Source organism: Triticum aestivum, chromosome 2A (genome assembly GCF_018294505.1).
Source record: "Triticum aestivum cultivar Chinese Spring chromosome 2A, IWGSC CS RefSeq v2.1, whole genome shotgun sequence".
Lineage (NCBI taxonomy): Eukaryota > Viridiplantae > Streptophyta > Magnoliopsida > Poales > Poaceae > Triticum > Triticum aestivum.
The window spans coordinates 218,788,458-218,808,492 of NC_057797.1; the positions used below are offsets into that span (position 1 = coordinate 218,788,458).

General features: G+C 44.9%; 1 protein-coding gene across 1 annotated transcript; it reads right to left on the reverse strand.

Moving 5' to 3' along the window:
• Positions 1-16,070: 16,070 nt before the first annotated feature.
• LOC123188429 (reactive Intermediate Deaminase A, chloroplastic) lies at positions 16,071-19,709 on the reverse strand. The gene is made up of 6 exons (XM_044600535.1): positions 19,402-19,709; positions 17,391-17,506; positions 17,216-17,260; positions 16,714-16,787; positions 16,575-16,624; positions 16,071-16,436 (listed from the first exon to the last, which is right to left on the reverse strand). Exons 1-6 carry the CDS (start codon positions 19,553-19,555, stop codon positions 16,342-16,344), a joined length of 534 nt encoding a protein of 177 aa, XP_044456470.1. The 5' UTR covers positions 19,556-19,709; the 3' UTR covers positions 16,071-16,341.
• Positions 19,710-20,035: the final 326 nt, after the last annotated feature.

Genomic DNA, 20,035 nt, shown 5'->3' on the forward strand with positions numbered 1-20,035 from the left:
GAAAAGATTTATGCATGGGGTAATTTCTCCCGGTCTCATAAAAATGAGCTTAAACCCAGAAAAATGGAGTGGGCAAGAATGCAAGATCTAAATTCAAAATCATTTGAATTTAATCCAAAAGGTTTGAACAAGGGCTAGGAAATGAAGGTGTCCAAAAATGTTCGGATTTTTGGGAGAGCTCCGAAAATGACGAAAGAATTTACGGACTAAGTTTGAGGCCAAGGGTTGTTATAACAAAGCCATTAGGATTTGCAAGTGTGTTATAGTGAATTTAAAATTAAAGAAATATTGAATATATCTCCCTACTATCGGGAGGATATGTTATAAAGAGAATCACCATGTGAATTCCCTCGATTTAAATGGATCAAAGATCCATGCAATTTTATTTAAGTGAGTTTTAAAACGGGTTGCATGATGACATGATGCAATGCACATGATGCAAAGATGAATGCAAAGAACCAAACAAAACACACGATGAAACCCTGGAAACCCTGGAAGGCAATTGAAGCTCCGGTCTTGGGGCGTCATAGGGCCGCTGCCCGGAACCTTGAGCCAGGTACTCCATCCATCCCTGCTACTCCCGCTACTTGTTCATTTTTTGCTCTTGAGTCCGCGCCGCTTGGCCACCTCGCGAAGGTGGCTGCGGATTCGACCATTGTGTTCCGGGGAGAGGTCGCCCCCCCCTTAGTTCAGATTGAGGCAATTCGCGCGCGGGAAATCCTCGACAGACGCCTTGCTCAGACCCGCGCACGCTTGCAGGCCACCTCGGGTGCTCCTGATGGAGCAGCCCCGCGCATCCAGCAATCTGCCGCGGCCGTCTGGGGAAAATCCGAGGCCGCACCCGCTCCCACACCGCAACCCTCTGTGCTCAGAGCGCATCACGTGTCTTGGGGTCAAGCAACCCCCCGATGGATGCATGATGCGGACCCTCTGCCGGAACATTCGTGGTTTCGACCAAGACGGCCGACGCTGCCCACTGATAGAGTACATGCGAACCGAGCGAATTGACATAGTAGCCATCCAAGAGACGATGCGTACGGAGTTCTCCCTGTCGGAGCTCGAGCATCTGAGCTCCGACCTATTTGCTTGGCACTGGCTCCCTTCTAGTGGGGGTACGGGCCACTTGGGTGGTATCCTTCTTGGGGTAAAGGTGCCACCTTTGAGGTAGGCAGTATGGATCGTGGCGAGTTCTTCGTCAGCATGGAGATATTTGAGAGAGCCCTGAACTTCAAATGGGAAGTGATTGCGGTCTATGGTCCGGCCGACCATCGCCGATCGGAGGCTTTCCTTGCTGAACTCCGGAGGAAGGTGGTGACCGCCCAGCTACCAGTGGTAGTGGGCGACGACTTCAACCTTATCCGGTCGGAGGAAGACAAGAGCAATAACCTGGTCAACTTCCCCCGGATGCAGATGTTCAATGACTGCATCGCAGATATGGGACTTCGTGAACTCGATAGAGTCGAGGCTAGGTTCACCTGGACCAACCGACAGGTGGAGCCGACCCGGTCTGTCCTCGACAGGGTCATTGCTTCCCCCGAGTGGGACATTCGTTGCCCCCTAGCTTCGCTCCGGGCGATCATGCGGATTGGATCTGATCACGTGCCCCTCCTCCTATCCTCGGAGAACGAGCGCCCCCCTGCCGCCCCATTTCCGTTTCGAAACCTTCTGGTTGCGGCAACCTGGGTTCACCTCAGTGGTGGCCATTCGTTGGCGCGAGGCGTGCGTCGCCCCCCATCGTGCCCTCTCGGTCGTGGACTCCTGGCACTTCTGTGCTAATCGGTCCCAGCAATTCATGAAAGGATGGGATGCTAATGTGGGCCGAGACATTCGCGAGCGTAAGAAAGCCCTACTTGAGGCCATCCAGGACCTCGATATGCGGGCTAACACCACAGGCCTAGCCTTTTAGGACTGGATGATACGTCTCCATTGTATCTATAATTTTTGATTGTTCCATGCCAATATTCTACAACTTTCATATACTTTTGGCAACTTTTTATACTATTTTTGGGAGTAACATATTGATCCAGTGCCCAATGCCAGTTCCTGTTTGTTTCATGTTTTTTGTTTCGCAGAATATCCATATCAAACGGAGTCCAAATGGAATAAAAACTGACAGAGATTTTTTTGGAATATATATGATTTTTGGGAAGAAAAATCCACGCGAGACGGTGCCCGAGGTGGCCACGAAGCAGGAGGGCGCGCCTGCCCCCCAGGCGCGCCCCTGACCCTCGTGGGCCACCCGTAAGGCGATTGATGCCCTTCTTTCGCTGCAAGAAAGCTAATTTCCGGATAGAGATCGTGTCAAAATTTCAGCCCAATAAGAGTTAGGGATCTCCGGGAATATAAGAAACGGTGAAAGGGAAGAATTTGAGAACGCAGAAATAGAGAGAGACAGAGAGACATATCCAATCTCGGAGGGGCTCTCACCCCTCTCGTGCCATGGAGGCCATGGACCAGAGGGGAAACCCTTCGCCCATCTAGGTAGGAGGTCAAGGAAGAAGAAGAAGGAGCGGGGCTCTCTCCCCCTCGCTTTCGGTGGCACCAGAGTGCCACCCGGAGCCATCATCATCACCGCGATCTACACCAACACCTCCGCCATCTTCACCAACATCTCCATCACCTTCCCCCCTCTATCTACAGCAGTCCACTCTCCCGCAACCCGATGTACCCTCTACTTTAACATGGTGCTTTATGCTTCATATTATTATCCAATGATGTGTTGCCATCCTATGATGTCTGAGTAGATTTTTGTTGTCCTGTCGATGGTTGATGAATTGCTATGATTGATTTAATTTGCTTGTGGTTATGTTGCTTTCCTTTGGTGCCCATCATATGATTGCGCGCGTGGATCACACCCTAGGGTTAGTTGTATGTTGATAGGACTATGTATTGGAGGGAAGAGAGACAGAAGGTTCAACCTAGCATAGAAATTGATGCATACGGGATTGAAGGGGGACCAATATATCTTAATGCTATGGTTGGGTTTTACCTTAATGAACATTAGTAGTTGCGAATGCTTGCTAATAGTTCCAATCATAAGTGCATAGAATTCCAAGTCAGGGATGACATGCTAACAGTGGCCTCTCCCACATAATACTTGCTATCGGTCTAGTAAAGTAGTCAATTGCTTAGGGACAATTTCGCAACTCCTACCACCACTTTTCCACACTCGCTATAGTTACTTTATTGCTTCTTTATCTAAACAGTCCCTACTTTTTATTTATGTACTCTTTATTATCTTGCAAACATATCCAACCACACCTATAAAGTACTTCTAGTTTCATACTTGTTCTAGGTAAAGCGAACGTCAAGCGTGCGTAGAGTTGTATCGGTGGTCGATAGAACTTGAGAGAATATTTGTTCTACCTTTAGCTCCTCATTGGGTTCGACACTCTTACTTATCGAAAACGGTTGCGATCTCCTATACTTGTGGGTTATCAAGATCTTTTTCTGGCGCCGTTGCCTGGGAGCAATAGCGTGGGGTGAATATTCTCGTGTGTGCTTGTTTGCTTTATCATTAAGTAATTTTTATTTGCTGTTCTTAGTTGTTTTCTATCTTTAGTTATGGGTAGGAAATGCAAAATACCAAAAAAATTAGTTGTACCTACTAAACCAATGGTTGAAGAACCACTCAAAATCTATCACACCGCTGAAGCTTATTACTTGGATCATCTTCGATCCCTATGTGCTCGTGTTGAAACCCCAACTAGCTTAGTTGAGGGAAAATCTTTAGATGAGCATGCTTGTTTTGTGCGACACCGAATATCTGAAAAAGGGAAAACTTTACTGGATCAAATTCATCGTTTGCAATGCTATGCTTGGAATTTATGTGAAATATACGATTATACTTGTTGTTCTGAAGACCCTAAGAAACACCTTCCTTACCAATGTTTGTTTAGTGATAATGGAATCGTATCCTCTTATGCTAAGGGTGTTTATAGTTACTATGATGTTCAACAAATTGAATAATTTATTGCTTTTAAGGGTGCTTATGAAATTGCTTCTTTGATTGAAAAGTATGATGCTACTCTTTACAAATCTTAAAATTTTGCCATACTTAAATATTGCTATGATAATTATGCTTCTAATGCCTATGTTGAACCATATATTGACTACTACTCCGCTGTCCAAGAAGAGACTAATATTTTGCAGGAGTCTATGGAAGAAGAAATTGATAAAACTGTGAGCTCATTGGATGAAATAGATGAGGAGGAGAGCGAAGAACAAAAGGAGGAAGAGTGGATTAGCTACCCGTGCCCACCTTCTAATGAGTAACTCTTCAACTCATACATTGTTTAATTTCCCTTTGTGCTTACCGGAGGATGATTGTTATGATCCCGTTGATTCTCTTGAAATATCCCTTTTTGATGATGCTTGTGGCCAAGATGCCAATATGAATTATGCTTATGGAGATGAACTTGCTATAGTTCCTTATGTTAAACATGAAATTGTTGCTATTGCACCCACGCATGATAGTCCTATTATCTTTTTGAATTCTCCAAACTACACTATATCGGAGAAGTTTGCACTTATTAAGGATTATATTGATGGGTTGCGTTTTACTACTACACATGATGATTTTGATGAATATAATATGCATGTGCTTGCTGCTCCTACTTACAATTATTATGAGAGAGGAACTATATCTCCACCTCTCTATGTTTCCAATATGATAGAATTTCAAGAAACTGTTTATAGTATGCATTGGCCTTTACTATGTGTGCATGAATTGTTCTTTTATGACATGCCGATGCATAGGAAGAGAGTTAGACTTCGTCATTATATGATATATATTACCTTGTGCTCACCACTAAATTAAAAATCATTGTTAATTAAAATTGGCTTTGATATACCTTGGGATCCGGGTGGATTTATTACTTGAGCACTATATGCCTAGCTTAATGGCTTTAAAGAAAGCGCTGCCAGGGAGACAACCCGGAAGTTTTAGAGAGTCATTTATTTCTGTTTTGTGCTTTTATAGAATTTAAAAATAAGAATAATGTGCCAAGGTTTGCCTTTAGCATGTTTACATTTGCTTGATGGTTTGTATGGTGCAGGACAGAAACTTTGGCTGTAGTGCGCAATTTTACATTTTTAGCTGGAACGTCAAATGGTTCTGATTCTTTTTGCAATGTCTTCCTATACAATTTTTTTATTTTTCCTAATTTTGGTAGAATTTTTCAAGTACCAGAAGTATGGTGAATGTTCAGATTATTACAGACTGTTCTGTTTTAGACAGATTCTGTTTTTGATGCATAGTTTGCTTGTTTTGATGAAACCATCAATTTATATTAGTGGATTAAGCCATGAAAAAGTTATATTACAGTAGACACAGTGCAAAAACAAAATATGAATTGGTTTGGAACAGTACTTAGAGTAGTGATTTGCTTTATTATACTAACGGATCTTACCGAGTTTTCTGATGAAGTTTTGTGTGGATGAAGTGTTCGATGATCGAGAAGGTCTCGATGTGAGAAGAAGGAAGAGAGGCAAGAGCTCAAGCTTGGGGATGCCCTAGGCACCCCAAGTAAATATTCAAGGAGACTCAAGCGTCTAAGCTTGGTGATGCCCCGGAAGGCATCCCCTCTTTCTTCAACAAGTATCGGTATGTTTTCAGATTCGTTTCGTTCATGCGATATGTGCAAACTTAGAGCGTCTTTTGCATTTAGTTTTTCACTTTTTTATGCACCATGCTGGTATGAGACAATCCTTGGTTGATTTATAGAATTCTCTTTGCACTTCACTTATATCTTTTGAGTATGGCTTTATAGAATGCTTCATGTGCTTCACTTATATCATTTGAAGTTTGGATTGCCTGTTTCTCTTTACATAGACAACCGCCATTTGTAGAATGCTCTTTTGCTTCACTTATATTTGCTAGAGCGTGGGTGTATCTTTTGTAGAAAGAATTAAACTCTCTTGCTTCACTTATATCTATTTAGAGAGATGGCAGGAATTGGTCATTCACATGGTTAGTCATAAAATCCTACATAAAACTTGTAGATCACTGAATATGATATGTTTGATTCCTTGCAATAGTTTTGCGATATAAAGATGGTGATATTAGAGTCATGCTAGTGGGTGGTTGTGAATTGTAGAAATACTTGTGTTGAGGTTTGTGATTCCCGTAGCATGCACGTATGGTGAACCGTTATGTAACGAAGTTGGAGCATGAGGTATTTATTGATTGTCTTCCTTATGAGTGGCGGTCGGGGACGAGCGATGGTCTTTTCCTACCAATCTATCCCCCTAGGAGCATGCACTTAGTACTTTGTTTCGATGACTAATAGATTTTTGCAATAAGTATGTGATTTCCTTATGACTAATGTTGAGTCCATGGATTATACGCACTCTCACCCTTCCACCATTGCTAGCCTCTCTAGTACCGCGCAACTTTCGCCGGTACCATAAGCCCACCATATACCTTCCTCAAAACAGCCAGCATACCTACCTATCATGGCATTTCCATAGCCATTCCGAGATATATTGCCATGCAACTTTCATCATCATCATATACATGACTTGAGCATTCATTGTCATATTGCTTTGCATGATCGTAAGATAGCTAGCATGATGTTTTCACGGCTTGTCCGTTTTTTATGTCATTGCTACGCTAGATCGTTTCACATCCCGGTACACCGCCGGAGGCATTCATATAGAGTCATATCTTTGTTCTAGATATCGAGTTGTAATATTGAGTTGTAAGTAAATAGAAGTGTGATGATCATCATTATTAGAGCATTGCCCCAGTGAGGAAAGGATGATGGAGACCATGATTCCCCCACAAGTCGGGATGAGACTCCGGACGAAAAAAATTAAAAAAAGAGAAATGCCAAAAAAAAGAGAAGGCCCAAAAAAAAGAAAAAAAGAAAAATAAAAAAATGAGAGAAAAAGAGAGAAGAGGCAATGTTACTATCATTTTTCCACACTTGTTCTTCAGAGTAGCACCATGTTCTTCATATAGAGAGTCTCTTGAGTTATCACTTTCATATACTAGTGGAAATTTTCATTATAGAACTTGGCTTGTATATTCCGATGATGGGCTTCCTCAAATGCCCGAGGTCTTCATGAGCAAGCAAGTTGGATGCACACCCACTTAGTTTCAGTTGTAGCTTTCATACACTTATAGCTCTAGTGCATCCATTGCATGGCAATCCCTACTCACTCACATTGATATCTATTGATGGGCATCTCCATAGCCCGTTGATACGCCTACTTGATGTGAGACTATCTTCTCCTTTTTGTCTTCTCCACCATCATATTCTATTCCACCTATAGTGCTATGTCCATGGCTCACGCTCATGTATTGCGTGAAAGTTGAAAAGGTTTGAGAATGTCAAAAGTATGAAACAATTGCTTGGCTTGTCATCGGGGTTGTGCATGATGTGAATATTTTGTGTGAAGAAGATGGAGCATAGCCAGACTATATGATTTTGTAGGGATAACTTTCTTTGGCCTTGTTATTTTGAAAAGACATGATTTCTTTATTAGTAGGCTTGAAGTATTATTGTTTTTATGTCAAAATGATGGACTATTGCTTTGAATCACTCGTATCTTAATATTCATGCCATGATTAGACATATGATCAAGATTATGCTAGGTAGCATTCCACATCAAAAATTATCTTTTTTATCATTTACCTACTCGAGGACGAGCATGAATTAAGCTTGGGGATGCTGATACGTCTTCGTCGTATCTATAATTTTTTATTGTTCCATGCCAATATTATACAACTTTCATATACTTTTGGCAACTTTTATACTATTTTTGGGACTAACATATTGATCCAGTGCCCAGTGCCGGTTCCTGTTTGTTGCATGTTTTTTGTTTCGCAGAATATCCATATCAAACGGAGTCCAAACGGAATAAAAACTAACGGAGATTTTTTTGGAATATATATGATTTTTGGAAGAAAAATTCACGTGAGACGGTGCCCGAGGTGGCCACGAGGCAGGAGGGCGCGCCTGCCCCCCCCCCCCCCAGGCGCGCCCCTGACCCTCGTGGGCCACCCGTAAGGCGGTTGATGCCCTTCTTTTGCCGCAAGAAAGCTAATTTCTGGATAGAGATCGTGTCAAAATTTCAGCCCAATCGGAGTTACGGATCTCCGGGAATATAAGAAACGGTGAAAGGGAAGAATCTGAGAACGCAGAAACAGAGAGAGACAAAGAGACAGATCCAATCTCGGAGGGGCTCTCGCCCCTCCCGTGCCATGGAGGCCATGGACCAGAGGGGAAACCCTTCTCCCATCTAGGGAGGAGGTCAAGGAAGAAGAAGGAGGGGGGCTCTCTCCCCCTCGCTTCCGGTGGCACCGGAGTGCCACCGGGGGCAATCATCATCACTGTGATCTACACCAACACCTCCGCCATCTTCACCAACATCTCCATCACCTTCCCCCCTCTATCTACAGTGGTCCACTCTCCCGCAACCCGTTGTACCCTCTGCTTGAACATGGTGCTTTATGCTTCATATTATTATCCAATGATGTGTTGCCATCCTATGATGTCTGAGTAGATTTTCGTTGTCCTATCGGTGGTTGATGAATTGCTATGCTTGATTTAATTTTCTTGTGGTTATGTTGTTGTCCTTTGGTGCCCATCATATGATTGCGCGCGTGGATCACACCCTAGGGTTAGTTGTATGTTGATAGGACTATGTATTGGAGGGCAAGAATGACAGAAGCTTCAACCTAGCATAGAAATTGATGCATACGGGATCGAAGGGGGACCAATATATCTTAATGCTATGGTTGGGTTTTACCTTAATGAACATTAGTAGTTGCGGATGCTTGCTAATAGTTCCAATAATAACTACATAGAATTCCAAGTCAGGGATGACATGCTAGCAGTGGCCTCTCCCACATAATACTTGCTATCGGTCTAGTAAAGTAGTCAATTGCTTAAGGACAATTTCGCAACTCCTACCACCACTTTTACACACTCACTATATTTACTTTATTGCTTCTTTATCTAAACAGCCCCTACTTTTTATTTACGTACTCTTTATTATCTTGCAAACCTATCCAACAACACCTACAAAGTACTTCTAGTTTCATACTTGTTCTAGGTAAAGCGAACGTCAAGCGTGCGTAGAGTTGTATCGGTGGTCGATAGAACTTGAGGGAATATTTGTTCTACCTTTAGCTCCTCGTTGGGTTCGACACTCTTACTTATCGAAAACTGTTGCGATCCCCTATACTTGTGGGTTATCAGTGGATGCTTAGGTACGACCTAGAGGACCAGCTCACGGTCATATACACGGACGAGGAGGCCTACTGGCGCTTGTGAGGTACGCAGAATTGGGTCCTCAAAGGGGACGCCAATACCACCTACTTCCAAGCCATCGCCAATGGCCGTCGTCGTTGTAATTCCATCCCGCTTCTCTGGGACGGCGAGACCCTCCTGCAGCGGCCGAAGGACATCCGGGCCCATGTTGATGGCTTCTACAGAGACCTATTCTCTGTCTCCCCTCGGGGAGGTCTTGCCCTGGCACAGGACACTTGGCCTGCCCACAGCTGTATTTCTCCTGCTGACAACGCGGCCCTTACGGCCCCGTTCTCTGAGGCTGAAGTGTGGGCGGCTATTAAGGGTATGAACCCTTCGTCGCCCCTCGGTCCGGATGGTCTCCCAGTAAAGTTCTTCCAGACTTTCTGGGAGGTGATTAAACCAGAGGTGGTGGCCTTGTTTGACGAGTTCTTCGTAGGATCCATTGACCTCACCAGGTTGAACTTTGGGATCATCACCCTCATTCCCAAAGTATCCGGGGCCTCGGAGATCCGCCAGTTTCGGCCGATCACGGTGATTAATGTCATCTTCCGCATCCTTGCGAAGGGGTACACCATTAGGGTGGCCCCCATAGCCGACAGGATCACTCATCCCGATCAGTCGGCATTTATTCAGGGTCGTCATATCCTTGACGAAGTTCTGGTTTTCCACGAATCTCTCCATGAGGTCCACTCCAAACACCTCAAGGAAGTCTTCCTGAAACTGGATTTCCACAAGGCATATGACACAATCGGTTGGCCCTTCCTTCGGGAATGCCTGCTATGGAAGGGCTTCGACGACAGGTGGGTCTCCCGAGTGATGTAAATGGTATCCTCGGGCCGGACAGCGGTGAACATTAATGGGGAGGTCGGCCCTTTCTTCCCCACATTTTGTGGGGTACGCCAGGGTGACCCCTTCTCACCGTTCCTCTTCAACATGGTGGTCGATGCTTTGGCAGCCATCTTAGATAAAGCCAAGGCCGCCGGCCACATTAAGGGCATAGTCCCGCATCTGGTTTGGGGGAACGGCATATCCCTCCTCCAATATGCGGATGACACCATTATCATGGTGGAAGGCACGGAGACCGACATCATGAACTTGAAGTTCCTTATGCTTTGCTTCCAGCAGATGTCTGGCCTCAGGATCAACTTCGAAAATAGTGCGGTCATGGTCTTGGGATACTCCCAACATGAACGGTAGAGCATCACGGATCGGCTCAATTGCCAGCTTGGGTGTTTCCCCACGACCTACCTAGGGATCCCCATTAGTGATTCGAGGCTCACGGTGGCTGAGCTCCGCCCCACGGTTGGGAAGCTTCAACACCGCATCGAGCCTTGGCAAGGCCGTTGGCTCTCGAAGGCGGCCCGGGAAGTGCTTATTAACTCGTCCCTTGCCAGCCTGCTCTTGTTCATCATGAGCTTCTATAGCCTTCCGGAGACCCTTCATCACGAGATTGCCACTGTTCAGGGACGCTTCTTTTGGGCCGGTGAGGGCGACAAGCAGAAATACCACATGGTCCGTCATCTGGGAGATTCAGCTCCCGTTGAAGATTCGTATTTTCATGTGGCAATGGATACGAGGCCGCCTCCCCTCCGACGTGGAGGTCCTGAAGCGCAACGGGCCAGGAGATGGGCGATGCCCGCTATGTGGGCCTGAAGAGGATTCGAACCATATCTTCTTCACCTGCATGTCCACGCAGTTCCTATGGAGCTGCTTCCATGAAATAGTGGGTGGAAGCTGGGATCACAACAACTTCCCCGCTTTTTTCGTGGAACTCCAGGCTTTAGCTCCCCCAATTCGCCATATAAGGTGGCTGGTCATCGGGGTGCTATCCTGGACGCTGTGGACTATTAGGAATAAGCTTGTGATTCAGTGCATTCCTCTTCGACGTGCTACTGACGCTTTGTTCAAATGGTCTGGTTACTTGCAGCTTTGACGGCCGCTTAGCCGTCCCAGGGAGAGAGACGCCATCACCTCCATCATCACCCAACTTTGCTCGATGGCTCTCCGGATGGCTCCACCGCTTCCCCCACCACCGCCGGAGCTGGATTAGTGTGTCTACAACATCGCCACCGTCGTTCTATGTTGTGTCTCTTGTGTTGGGCTTGTTGTGCTGTGCCCACAGCTGAACTTGGGTCTCGTTTGTGTTTGTGCCTGTCGGTCCTGTCCACGGTGGTTGTGTTTGTGTGTGTGTTGTGTGGTTGAGACCTTGTTACTTTGTGCTCGGTGGTTGCTTTATTTATAAAGCGGGGCGAAAGCCTTTTTCGGTAAGACGGGAGTAGGCAATCCCTTAGTCATCACATCAGCAAACTGTTGCGTCGTCGGCATGTGGAGAACCCAAACACAGCCAAGGGCAACCTGCTCGCGCACGAAGTGAATATCGAGCTCAATATGCTTCATCCGTCGATGGTGTACTGGGTTGGCGGAGAGGTAGACCGCGCTGACGTTATCGCAGTAGACAAGAGTGGCCTTGTGAACATCACAAAGCAACTCCCGAAGCAACTGACGTATCCAAGAGCACTCGGCCACGACATTAGCCACGGCGCGATACCCTGCCTCGGCGCTGGAGCGGGAGACCGTGGGCTGCCGCTTCGATGACCAAGAGATCAACGAGGGCCCAAGGTAGATGCAGTAGCCTGACGTAGAGCGTCACGTGTTGGGGCAGCCAGCCCGGTCAGCATCCGAGTAGGCCACGAGGTCGAGGGAGGCGGAGGCCGTCAGGGTGGTTCGTGGTTTTCGGCAGCGCGCGGGCGTGGACTTCACCGACACCTTCGCCCCGGTTGTGAAACCGGGCATGATCCGCGCCGTCCTTCAGCTGGTGGTCTCGCGCGCCTGGCCTGTGCATCAGTTGGACGTTTCCAACGCCTTCTTGCACGGTCATCCCGCCGAGCAGGTGTGTGAGCAGTCTACTGGTTTCGTCGACGCCGAGCACCCCGACTTTGTGTGGTTGCTCTCCCGCTCTCTTTACGGGTTGAAGCAGGCGCCTCGGGCTTGGTACCAGTGTATAGCAGCCTTCCTGCAGTCTCCGGGCTTTCGGTCCACTCGCTCCGATGCCTCACTCTTTGTGTATCATCAGGGAGCTGACACTGCATATCTGCTGCTCTACGTCGACGACATCATCCTCACGGCGTCCGGCCCCGATCTCCTTCAGCGGCTGACTGCTCGTCTTCGTGATGAGTTTGCCCTCAAGGACTTGGGGCCCCTGCACTACTTTCTCGGCATCGAGGTGCCATGTTAACAGATGATTTGCAATGCAATATATTGATTGGGGTGCTGGTGCACGCATATATAATATAAGGGAAGGCCTCTATCTCAACTATACAAGACTAGGAGATGTGCCACAACTCCAATACGTGTGCAATACAAAATATATACTAACAAGGCCGAAAGAGATGTACGGTAAGGGGTCATGACCGTGAGTAACTTTTTTGTTTTTTTAGCCAGTATAGATGCAAGCGCTCATACATATACGCATACACTCATCCTTATGAAATTGCAACTCATGTTTCAATTCTTGTGGCTCTTGCTCCCCAACAGTCTATCGTATCATGTGATCATGTCCAGGTCCGTTGCCTGGCCGGCCACAGTGATCTATGAGCATAATTGGTTTGATGTCAAAAGTTGACATGTCAAATTTTGACAACTGTCAAATATTGGCTAGAGATCGGTTATTTGCCAATTCTCATTGCCAATCTCACAAAAAGTAACCAAATGTTGGTAGCAAATCAATTATGCTCATAGATCACTGTGTGAGGCCGAAAGAGACGTGCGGTACGGGGTCATGACCGCAAGCAACTTTTACTTTTTTTTTCTTTTGGTGCTAATGCATACCTAATCTAGTATAATACTAGTATGTCTTTGTCTCTGTTAGCGAGGGTCACACTTGGACCTTCACATTTCTTTCTGGTAACTAATTTCAAATGACGTGTGACACTTATCAAAGTCCTAACTAATTGAACGAGATGGGGTTCATTTGATGATCACAATGGTGAGTTTTCTGGTGGGGTAGCAACTCAAGCTATATATATTGCTCCGTGTTGTCGCTAAGCAATAGACTTAGACACGTGGTTGGTGGGGGCGTCAACCGTTGTACGTGCTCGATAGATAACCAGGCATCTGGCCGTTTGATTGATTAGCTGCGATAGTGACGGGCCAGTGGGCAGGCAAATCCTTTTGCAGATTCTTTTCTTTTTTATTGTTCATCAGGGCGACCTTCAAAAAAAAAAACTCAAAACACCAACCACTACAGCTAGATTTATTAGATTTGTAGCTATATTATTAATCAACGGAACCGAGTAGTAGTACAAATGGATGCTGGACGATGATCTCATGGTTTGATTGATACGTGTAACTGGATACTGATCTCATGAGCATATACATATGGAAGATTCCAGCTGATTGCAACGCTAGTGTTTGTATATGTAGGTCAGTACGCATCCTCTTTCTCCATCTCTCCTTTTCCCTCTTATCTTAGGCAGATGAAACTAACTCCACGCCTATGGTGGAGGCTAGAGCATCTGTCCTTTTGTTGCTAATCTGGACTGCCCACTACGGAAGTGTCTCTGACTCATCTTTGTCTCCTCGGGAGGCATATCCCATGCCTTTTACGATGAGAATATCCACTATATACAGCACTTTTCACACAATTCCAGTACAAAGCACGGAAAGCCAGAATGATATGGATGTTAATTGGAGTTGGCTTTTGCAAGCTCCCCATTACATTACCCCTTTTCTTTTCTAAAGGTGAGGGGATGGGTGCTTCCGTTGGCTGGTGGACTCCTCATCAGGATTATTTGGTATTCTAGTCGCGCCGGATGCTGTCATCCTTTTGGGAGCTACCTAGCTACCCATCAGGTTCAGGATGGTTTGATATGTAACCGCAAAGTCAGATCTCACCGGATCCTTAAAGCTACCAGCATATGCTGGTATCTAGACTTGTGAATTCCTTGGGATAAAACCGGCCCCGTGTTTCACTTTGAACGAGAAGTGTAGAGTTCATGCTTCGGGTGTCTACCGATGAATATTTTTTTAACTGGGAAGTGAGTTTAGAAGATCCGAAAAAATTACCACGCCCATCTGGGGAGGTTAATTAAGCTTCTCGCACCCATTTTATATCCCACTTGTACCTTAAACTTTAGTCTCTCTCTTTTTTTTTTGAGGAAGAGACCGTAGAACAATAGTTCTACGGTAATTTATATTAATAAAAATAAATATTTACAGCAGAAAAGGAAAAGGAAAAAGGAAAAACAGCTAAGCTAACCAATGCCTATCTTGGGAAACATCATGGGAACAAACATAGAGCTTAGAAATGTGCGTCAATCCAGTCTGAAAAGGATTGCTTATGTTTCAACTTGATCCTGTGTTTAAGAAGTAGATCTTTCTTGAGGAGCACTTTCCATGTCATGACATTGGGAGTAATATGTCTGAATATTTTGAAATTCCTTTGCATCCAAATTTGCCAGCAAGCCATGATGATAAAGTTCAGACCAACTTCCTTTGGGATATGATTCAGAGCTAAAAGAATCTCAGAAATAACACTTGTGTCTCTATGTTTGTGTGGGAAAAACATGTCCCAGCATCTTCAACTTGATCAGAACATGGAAAGGGGCAGTCCCAAAACAAGTGCATAGCAGTTTCTTCAACTTGATCAGAACAGAGCTCACACATATAAGATGGGAGGTGGAAAGATTTTCTGTGTAAAAGACCTCTTGTGTTTACTCGATCATGCAGTAGCAACCAGAAGAAGATTTTATATCTTAACATAACAGCAGTAGCCCAAATCTTCTTGAAAATAGAATGTGCCTCCTCCCCTTTGATGAGAAAATTATAGGCTTTTGAAGGGGAAAATGTGGCCGAGTTCCAAATGTATTTCCATTGATCAGCATGTCCTCGAAGATTAGCTTGCTCTAAACATGCTTGTGCTTGATGAAACTGTGCAAAGGCTAGATTGAAAAGAGGCAGGTGAAAAAGATCTTGGAAGGAGCTGAAGTGAGAGGCCTCTTGGATGGATAGCAATTCATCCTTTGCGAAGGAAAACAGATGAGGGAATTGCAGCTTTAGAGGAACAGGACCCCAACTATCATGCCAAAACATAACTGAGGAACCTTGTCCTACAGAGCAGTGAGCCAATTCCTTGAAAATCGGAAGTAACTTAATGATGGACTTCCACCAGAAAGAGCCAACATGTCTGCTGGTTGGGGCTCTGTTGCTGTAGTAAGATTCCCAAATCAAGTGTACCCAAGAAAGATCACTCTCTTTTTTGGCTAATACCTTAAACTTTAGTCTTGAAACACAATGCCTGCTGCTTGTTATGTGCAAAACAATTGCGGTGGAATTTCTACAAGAGTAGTAGGATAAGTATACAGAAATTCCATGTTGAACAACTGTCAATAAGAAAAGAGATCCCCGTTCAACAAAAGAAGTAATCACACACATTTTAAATTCCTAGTAGGATTGATCACGCGTTTTTCAACGGATCAAAGAGACAGAACGAGAGTTTTTCAACACAAGCTGCTGAAAATAAATTATGGGTTGCTCAGAGGGAATTCCTGCTCAGAGGGGGAGTAGTATCCACACTGTTCGATTATTCTCACATTCCATGTTCCTTAAATAAAGAGTCACGCACCTGTATATCCGTTGTCCACGCGCTTGCGTTGCGTCTACATCTCGTTTCCTTAAAACAAGAGGACCGCAGACTACGTAAGTACAACAGGTCAACAAGAAACTGAGGGAGACGTAGCTAGAAAAGTAGGGATTCGACGGTTTAGATGTGAAAGGCTCAGATCAAACACAAGGGGGGCACCGACACTGTGAAGAAAGAGTATGGGCTAATTCATACGCTCAATTTGACCATTTTAATTTCACGTTTCCTTATACGAGGTTACCGGTTATACAACGAGGCATAAGATTGGACAGGGAGCAATACCCCACGACCAAACAATGAGAGACAGTACACCGATCACATGCAGTTCAAGACCTTAATTGGATTACAGTGTCATGTAGTGCACTACAGAATAGTAGTGGCCAGCTGCAACGGGCATGGAATGCTTATTGAGGTTTTTGGTGGCCAGCCACGAGGTAACTAGAGGGCAGCAATGCATTCGATCTCAATCCTGGCGTTCAGTGGCAGAGCTGCGACTTGGTAGGTCGAGCGCGCTGGTGCAGGGGCTGGAAAATCTACAAAGGAGAAAAGGTTGAGAAATTCAGAAACAAGGTGAAGGAACATCCTTGCACACGGTTCGTGTGTCAATTACTGCAATCAGAGGCATAGATAGATGGTGACAACAACAAAGGAAGTACAAACATCAGACTTACATTTAGCGTAAATCTCATTCACGTTCTTGAAATCCTGTAGGTCCGCTAACCTGCACGTACAAGAATGGAATTATTCCCAGGGATCATAACATCTTTTAGCAACAAAAATTCCATGTAAAGGGCATGCAGTACTACACACATGATTGTTGTCTTGACAACTGATGAGTAGCTAGCACCACTTGCTTTCAATATTTCACCCATGTTCTTCATAACCTGTCACACAACAGGAGAAACGCAAAATAGATGTCAGAAATGGGCACCAAAGTTGCAGCAGATATAGCAGACGTTTATATTTAGTGACTGCAAAGGCAGGATCACCAATACCATCACCTAATTGCATATGATTTCAACATAGAGACTAACCATTAACCAAATATGCAAAGTCTACCAACAGAGGTCTCTAAAAGGCAGAGCAATGTGTTCAGCGCACCAGAATAATAAATACATTGCCAGATTCAAAGTATATAATACTAATACATGGGTAAGCCTCACAAAGAAACGGTTGGGACTTGGAGTAACTCAGAAACTAAGCAGGGCATAATGTTTGCATCTGACACACTAAGCTCAGATAATGTAGCAACATTTTTTTTCTTTTTCTGTGAGGAAATGTAAGAAACATTTAGTAACATCAAAGCCATCACCTGCTCGGTTTGCTCCTCCACGCTTTCAGAGACAAACTTCCCTGTCTGAAAACAGAAGCAAGGTACTCAACATAAGTTATACTGCTGGCATCTTCAAATAGTGAAGGCACAGATTGATTTTATGATATAGAGAAATAAGAAAAAGGATGAATGAACAAAAGTTTGAGCAGCAAACCTCAGGATTTAGGCCAAGAACGCCCGAGACAAACACAAGATTGTTTGCTTTTATCGCCTGAGAGTAGGGGCCTAGTGCTGCTGGCGCCTTCTCCGTCTGAACAGCCTCCTTTTGAACTATACAGAATATTTTACAAACATCATCACAATGTGACAGCGTGTTCAGATTTAACAGGTCTGAACCTAAAAAAAAGCTTGCGACAAGCAAGGGTACACAAAGCTATAAAGTAGGAGCAAACAAAACTCTGCAGTTATGCATACTGGGGCAAGAATTATTCGAGATCTATTGGTGAACAAATTAGTTAACTTGGAGACTCTTCGTATGTCCTTAGGCCCATTTTGTAGTTCACCAAAATTTTAATCATCTCTAGTGAGCCACAGTTTGAAATCACTTATGAATCTTAATCTTCAACAGATAGGCATAAAACAATCCTCTTGACAGTAGAACTGTACTACTAGGTGTGAGGAGGAAGAGGTTAGCCTTGATGGGCAGGTGGTGCCTCAGAAGGACACCTTTCGGTATTTGGGGTCAATGCTGCAGGAGGATGGGGGTAGATGAAGATATGAACCACCGAATCAAAGCCGGATGGATGAAGTGGCGCCAAGCTTCTGGCATTCTCTGTGACAAGAGAGTGCCACAAAAGCTAAAAGGCAAGTTCTACAGGACAGCGGTTCAACCCGCAATGTTGTATGGCGCCGAGTGTTGGCCGACTAAAAGGCGACATGTTCAACAGTTAGGTGTGGCGGAGATGCGTATGTTGAGATGGATGTGTGGCCACACGAGGAAGGATCGAGTCCAGAATGATGATATACGAGATGGAGTTGGGGTAGCACCAATTGAAGAGAAGCTTGTCCAACATCGTCTGAGATGGTTTGGGCGTATTCAGCGCAGGCCTCCAGAAGCTCCAGTGCATAGCAGACGGCTAAAGCGTGCGGAGAATGTCAAGAGAGGTCGGGGTAGACCGAATTTGACATGGGAGGAGTCCGTTAAGAGAGACCTGAAGGATTGGAGTATCACCAAAGAACTAGCTATGGACAGGGGTGCGTGGAAGCTTGCTATCCATGTGTCAGAGCCATGAGTTGGTCGCGAGATCTTATGGGTTTCACCTCTAGCCTACCCCAACTTGTTTGGGACTAAAGACTTTGTTGTTGTTGTTATTTATACTTATTGTCTATGGCTGCTGTCAGATGTCTTATTTATACTTATTGTCTATGGCTGCTGTCAGGTGCACCCAGCCCTATAGCTTTCTTGTGGTGAATGATGACTAAGCTTGCGTTTCCACTTCATTCGCCAATCGTATTGCTTCTTATGCAAAGAAACATGTCACTTTGCATACTTTCTCATAACTAGCCGCTTCTTGATAGAGTAGCTAGAATCAACAAATGCATCTCAAAACTCTTTTTGTTGACAAAAAACTGTAACAAATTCCTACTGCGTATATTTTTGTGTTTCACATATGAAGAAATGTGCAGAAAAAAAGTTCAAAAGAGCAATAACTAATCAAAGAGAAAAGAAAACAAGGAGGTTAATTTCCATGAGGGATGGAAGCAAAGCTAATAATCTGAAGTTGCTGACCAATCTGGAAAAGAAAGATATTTTTTCCGTTTGAATCTAAAGTCCAACTCCTGTTTGAACATGGAACGGCATGAGTACAAACTTGGTGGTCTTCCTTTGAAAATGAAACCATTACTGACCATCCAGATGGCCCAGGCAATCAGACTATCAGAGTAAAGATTTCCAAGTAGAAAGGAAATTGCAGAGCATCTCTTAATGTTTCAGTTTTCCTTTGCAAGCATTTCAAACTGCATTCCCATAAAACTGTAATACCTTCTATTGTTTATACGCAAACTAAATGAGCGGCATCTGCGAGTAATTGGGAGAGCGCTCGGCTTATAAATTCACAAGGAATCCTATAACCAGTGTATCCGTTCCTTAAGACGCGTCGGATCGATTCGAAGGAGGAAGTGAAGGCGACGTGCTACCGGCGGAAAGAGGGAAATGAGGAGCGTACCGGTGGCGGAGGTGGCGAGGGACGCGGCGACGGGGCCGAAGCGGCGGCGCCCGGCGAATGAGACGGAGGCGGCGGCTGCTGCTGAGAAGGGCAGGCGGATCTCGGCGGCCGGGGAGGCGGCGAATCTGGAGACGGCGGCGGCGCTCCACGCCATGGCTAAAACCCTACTCCACCAACTACGAGCACGGGACGGCAGAAGATTGGATTGTGTTGCTCTCTGTTGGAATGGAGCCGAGTTTTGCGTAGCGATTTGCTACCAGTATAGGAGTATTTTTTAAGAGAAGAAAAATAAAACTGCCGCGACATGTGATGGCGGATTACGCTTTGGAGGTACCGTTTGTCTGTTTCTTTGTTCCTATAGAAAACAAAAAAGTAGCGTCATCAAAGGACGGATGTTCGATGCATGACAGACTCGCGGTTTAGCCCTTCTTTGGTTTGGAGAGAAATTTACACCACAGGATTTTTATAGGGCAATGTTTATTTTCCTGGTTTCTACTCCGGTGCCCTCTTTCCATTGGTTGTGACAATCTTAGTTATGCACGGTGTGTGCTTATTATTTTTGTATCCTTTGCTAAAAAAATCCCTTTTCACTCAATAAAATCTATCCTTTGCTAAAAAAATCCCTTTTCACTCA

Bases quoted from the DNA above. Each gene is read 5' to 3' on its own strand.
- LOC123188429 (XM_044600535.1), bottom strand. From the start codon at position 19,555: ATGGCGTGGAGCGCCGCCGCCGTCTCCAGATTCGCCGCCTCCCCGGCC. The intron at 16,625-16,713 runs GTGTGTAGTACT...TTGTACGTGCAG, and splicing joins GTTGTCAAGACAACAATCAT to GTTAGCGGACCTACAGGATT. The intron at 16,437-16,574 runs GTAAGTCTGATG...TCTCCTTTGTAG, and splicing joins GAATGAGATTTACGCTAAAT to ATTTTCCAGCCCCTGCACCA.